This window comes from Asparagus officinalis, chromosome 6 (assembly GCF_001876935.1).
Source record: "Asparagus officinalis chromosome 6, Aspof.V1, whole genome shotgun sequence".
NCBI lineage: Eukaryota > Viridiplantae > Streptophyta > Magnoliopsida > Asparagales > Asparagaceae > Asparagus > Asparagus officinalis.
The window spans coordinates 49,402,167-49,408,057 of record NC_033799.1 but is presented as its reverse complement, the minus strand read 5'-3'; the positions used below and the strand labels follow the sequence as shown (position 1 = coordinate 49,408,057).

At 35.5% G+C, this 5,891-nt stretch overlaps 1 protein-coding gene across 2 annotated transcripts in view; it reads right to left on the bottom strand.

Moving 5' to 3' along the window:
* Nucleotides 234–5,891, bottom strand: part of LOC109845189 (mitochondrial arginine transporter BAC2) — a 5,917-nt gene continuing 259 nt past the window's right edge. The window contains exons 1-2 of one of the 2 annotated variants that reach the window (XM_020414409.1): nucleotides 5,822–5,891; nucleotides 234–1,194 (exon numbers count right to left, since the gene is read on the bottom strand). The exon at nucleotides 5,822–5,891 is cut by the window's right edge and continues 259 nt beyond it. In XM_020414409.1, the coding sequence (XP_020269998.1) occupies nucleotides 499–1,194; nucleotides 5,822–5,891 (766 nt within the window). In that variant the 3' untranslated portion in view covers nucleotides 234–498. Of the gene's footprint in view, nucleotides 1,195–2,291; nucleotides 3,337–5,821 lie in introns of those variants that run through there. The other variant, XM_020414411.1, reaches the window with a different exon arrangement.

Genomic DNA, 5,891 nt, shown 5'->3' with positions numbered 1-5,891 from the left:
GGACTTGAACTAGAGAAAATAGTAAAAGTTCTCAGTGCCCCGGACTGAAAACAATCAAGTAATATTTGTAACCACAATATGACAAAGATTAAGGCATTCAAAAATCAAATGCAAAGAAACTCGCTTAAGATTTAAACTTAGCCGGAAATTACTCAATTGATAAGCTTGCAGAAGACCACGACGTCTGCAATAATTACTAACTTCCCCCTTGCATTCAAAAGTAAACATGAAAATGATGCCCAGACTATATCCTGTAGTTCACAGTAATAAAATATGCAGCACAGGTCATAGGAAACGTGAACTAGACTTCATACCTTTAATCAATCTGCGAAATGATATCCTTATTCAAAATGGTTTCCATCCTTTCCCAGCTACTGGGGAAAAAATTAAGTGGAGTACAACAACAAATATAGATATATGTTCTAATATTGTTCTATTCACATTTGCAATCGTTTGGTTGCAGAACAATTGCCTTCTAGTGAAGCATATGATGCTCATTCAAGGAGAATTCTGAACTGTCTCCTCAAGCATAATCCCTTGATTGCTGTTGTTCACCATAAATCTCAGACCCAATTCATATGCAGAGAAAATAGCCCCGTTAACGATAAAAGCTCGAGCCACAGCAGTCCCCAATCCTCTCCACAACACTGGGTACCCTTCGTCTCTCACACTCTTAACAAGACAATCGACAATTCCCTGATATTTCTCCCCGTGAGATGCTGACTGCGCTTGAATCCTAGACTTGATAACATCTAATGGGTAGCAACATACCCAACTTGCCACGCCTGCTAACCCGCCAGCAAAAAGCATAGTCGCAAGGGTCTCTTGCCCACTCTTTCTGCATCCCGGATAAAGCTTCTCTCGAGCAAATTCGTAACTCCAGAAGTAAACACCGTGAGCTGGAGCATCTCGAAGAACTGTTATTGATAGGCCTCGATATATACCTTTTAGACCTTCGGTCCTTAGGATTTTTTTCGCCATGCACATTGGCCCTTGAGTTTGCTTCTGATGTTTACCTGTGGTTTGTAGTTGAAGCTGGATCTTGACGAGCTCTACTGGGCTTAGAATTAGGCTCTGGAGAGCACCGGTGCCGATGCCGGCTAGGGCTACAGTACTGTAGGGGGGAGGTTCCGTTTTGTTGCTTGAGTTTAGAGCTCTAGTTAAGACTGCATATACCTGGAAGGCCACGGCATTCTGCATTGAAAAATATTGCAGTGGTTATTACTTAGTTTGTAGGAAAATACAAAAATTATTTCTTGCTTATGCTACTGCTTAGAACTTTATTTTCCCGATGAAGAAAGGAGAATATTTGGATGAATGTTATGATGGATATAAGGATATATCCTAAAGAGATAGGATAAAAATGTATGCACCAACAGAAAGAGATCCTAGTGAGGATTAAATGAGAGAAAACTAAAGGAGATGGTTTTGCCTGTTGATTATGAGATGGTTTCGCCTGTTGAGAATATCAACAGAATCCACTAAATGCCTAGCCACTAAATGCTTAGATGTAAGTGATAAGATTATAGTTGAAATAGGCAAACAAGGACCAGAGTTAGGCCCTAGATACCTTGGTTGAAGCATTTAAGGAAAACATGCTAATAGCTCAAGGAGATAATCCTTAATATAACTAGATAAAAAATAGATTCATGCTACAAGCTCCAAATTTTAAAAAATAATGCTATTTGCTATAAAGAATTTCTCTATGCTTAATTCACATTAACCTAGCACAAAGTAACAGAAATTTAAATCCATATAGATTTCACTACAAGGATAGGGTAGCAGATAAACCTTACACGAAATATATGGTGATAACATCGATGTGTCAACCTTGATATACTCTGCCTGCTCTAGAGAGTTTTTATGATGTCCGCAGTGTTATCAAAGGCGCGTGCCTCATTGTGCCTCATGCGCCCTACGACGTAGGATGGTGGCAAAGCCTCGTACATATTTGTTCTTAAACAACTCAATTCGGTCTTCACACCCAATAATCAGCAACCCAAAAGAAACATAAAACTCATTAGGCCCTTTTAGCGGCCCAATTGAGGACCCTAACTCATTCTTATTTACTATTTGATTTTGCTTCTATAATAGTCTTGATTTGACTATTGATTTGGATATTATGGACGCCGCTACTAGTTTGGGTGAATTAGCACTATGAACGAAGACCTATTTTATGATTTGGTAAACACTATTTATCTTGAAATATGATTTGGTAGTAAACACTATTTATCTTGAAATATGCTTTACTGAAATATCGTAAATGTGTTCTCTCATGCTTGATTACCTACCTTGAAAAATAATGTGTGGTGGCACCTTGCTTCAATCGGGCATTTGTATTGCATTGCGTCTTGTGCATGTGCGCTTAAAGGGACTTTTCACCCACATTGCGCCTTGCTACCAATGGTCTGAGCTTCTTGAAGGGAAAAGGGTAAAAAGTTTATATTGGATGCTTGGTCCACTAATCTGCACTATAGCAAGCAGTATTGACATGCTTTCCGCCTTTTTTTTAAGTCTTATAATTCCAGTAAGTTGGATAATAATTAATATATTCTGAACAATAAGCCAACCGGAATTTGTTTAGATAACAAAATAGCAATGTCCATCTTCAGTTCTGGCTATGAATAGATTTCTCTAACTAACTCAAGGGTACAGGATAGGGTGTCAAACAGTGAGTTAGCTATATAATGCTCTTAAAATTGCCTAACTCCATAGAAGACATTAGACGAGTCTGTAAATGGAAACATTGGAGAAACCAAGAAATATCCAGGTTCAGTTTTATCACCTTAGGAATCATTTCCAACAATGGTCTTTGTGACATCACAGAACATGAAAAATAGTCCCATCACAGTATCTTTAATGGAAAAGTTTTTTGAAAAAAATCAACTGAAAATAAATCACAAACAGTAAGTTGGGATCCGAGTGTAAACGCAAAATTGAAACTGCATGCTATCAATATTATTATCAAATGAACAAATCTGTGGTCAGAGAGTTAAATGTCTGGCCGGCCCATATCAACAACTCAGCAGGGAAGCAAAAAAATGAATAAAACCAATACCAAAATTATCAAAACAATTACACGTAATTGTATTCTTATATCCAGAAATTCCGCATATATTATGCTTTTACAAAGAATAGATTGACAAAAACATAGTTTAATTATAATTTGCCTCTAGAAGGTTTGGGTCCTATTAATATGTCCCAGAAGGTTTGCTGCCTTCAATATGCTGATGATACTTTAGTTTTCTGTAAAAACAAAAGAGAGCAGCTGACAGTTTTGAAACTGATCTTATACTGTTTTGAATTAGCATCTGGATTAAAAATAAACTTTAACAAGAGTTTGCTCATTGCTCTTGAAGATAATGAGATCTTGCAGTTGCTCATTGCTCTTGAAGATAATGAGATCTTGCAGCATAATCTGGCTGGCATGTTAAATTGTAAAAGTAGTAGTTTTCCTATCACATATTTTGGGGTTCCTTTGAGGCCTGGAAAATTAAAAAAAGAGGATTGGTCTCCTATTATTGATAAGTTTGAAAGAAGATTGTCCTTATGGAAAGGAAAATCTTTATCAAGGGGAGGAAGATTAGTGCTTGTTAATGCAGTTCTTTCCTCTATGTCAATTTTTTGGATGTCTTTTTTCTTATTTTCAGGGTGGCTTATTGATAGAATTGATATGATGAGGAGAAGATTTTTATGGACTGGTTCTTTGGAACACAAAAATTCATCTAATTTGGTTAAATGGGAAGAGATTTGCAGACCCAAAAAGCTAGGTGGCTTGGGTATCATAAATTTGAGAACTATGAATAAAGCCTTATTGGGAAAATGGATTTGGAAATGGTTTGATGATAAGATGGATCTATGGAAAAAAATAAGTTTCTACAAGTATTTTGAAAATAAAAACTGGTCAGATTATTTTTGTTCTGACAAAAGATCCCTTTCTCATTTCTGGAGGAATATTTTTATTAATGTTGATAGCTTTTTATGTAGTACTAGTGTAGATGTGGGGAATGGAAATAATACTCTTTATTGGCTTGATAAATGGACAGGTGCAAATACTCTGGCTTCTATGTTTCCTTCTCTTTATAACATTGCATCATTCCCTTATGCTACTATTACCAGTTTGAGGAAAAAATTAAATAATGATTGGATTTGGGATATTAAATTGCAAAAACAGCTGACAGGAAATCTGGTCTTTCAATATTATGATATGTTGAACAGTATTATGCTTATTAATTTTGTTCACAAGGAGGATAAGAGAAAGTGAATTTGGGAAGCAAAAGACAAGTTTACTGTTAAATCATATTATCATTTTCTTATTGATGGAGGCTCAAGGTATGATTGCTTAAATCTTTGGAAGCTTTCTATTCCTCTAAAAGTAAAATTTCTGGTCTGGTTAGCTTTGAGAAGTGGTTTAAACACGAAAAAGAATTTAGTAAAGAATGGTGTTCACATGGATGTGTTGTGTTGTTTTTGTTCCAAGGAGGAGGAAAATTACCTTCATCTTTTTGTTAATTGTGAGTTTGTATACTCTATTTGGAGATCTGTCCAGTTTAAATTGAATATCAGGAAAGATTTCAAGTTATCTTCCTTAAAAGATATTTGGAAGAAATGGAGTGATGAGAAGTATGATAGTGAGAACATAGAGAGAGATGTGATTCTTTGTTCTCTTATTTGGTGTATTTGGCAGGAAAGAAATGATAGAATTTTTTCAAATAAGAAAAAGAGATCATTAGAACTTTTGAACAAAATTTTGACTTTTGCAAAATTTTGGATAGGTTCTCAGATAACTGATCGTGTAGCTAGATTACAAGAGAGGAGGAGGAAAAAAGCTACTTCTGTTGCTGGAATTTCTTCAGTTTCCACAGCTGGGGGGGTGATTGATCTGCTGGAATGAAGACTAAGCTGAAGAAAGAGATCTGCTTTTGTGGTCTAAATATGAAAAAATGTACATTTGTTGATCTTTTGATACAGTTTTTGATATTTTGTTATCAATTGCTAGGGGGTGAAGAGTTTGGGTGAAGCTGACTGTAAAACTCTGATAATCCAGGATATTCATTCTTGGTTAGGGATGAATACTTTTTTTGTAACAACCAATTTTATTTAATTTAGCTGGCTGGATTACTATGTTAATAATCCATCCTTTTTCTCAAAAAAAAAATTATAATTTGCCTCTCGTCTTAAGGTCTCTTCCACTCACCATTTCAAATATTAAACAAAATGGTGGAGGTGAAGGTTATAATTTTAACCTCTAACACTAAGGTCCATAACCATGAATATGATCTCTTAAATTAAGTCGCTCTCTAAGCATTAGAAAATCTACTTTAAATGGCGTGGCCGGTAGGATTTAAATCTGAGTTGTTCTGATATTGTCTTAAATTAATTCCCTCTAACCATTAGATCAAAACTCCAAAGTCATGGCGAGGATTGAGAATTATATTTTTATATTCTAACACAATCTGCTGGAAATATATATAGTTATGAATAAATTATATACATGAACCTTTTTTCTTATTATATATTATGCCGATATCAGGCATCCCTGATTAGGATTAAAAAAATACCCAGGTTTTAACAATCTAAATCAGATTACGAAACCCCCAGAGAATCTAATTTAAAAAGTTATAATCCTCCGTAATAATATATTAACAACCAGAAAAAATTGATTTGTATCCTCAGAATCTCAACACCAACATATCCAAAGCCAAAACGTGGAATATTTAATAACATCTCATGACATCAAATTAAAACTGAAAACCAACAAAAGCGCAGGAACAGGAAAGAAAGGAAATCCCAGAATCCGTAGAGCAGAAACAAAAGATACCTGAAAAGCCACAGAGGCAAGAGGAGCGCCCATGCCTCTGTAGAGCGCCGAAACGCCCTCCGTCGACGAG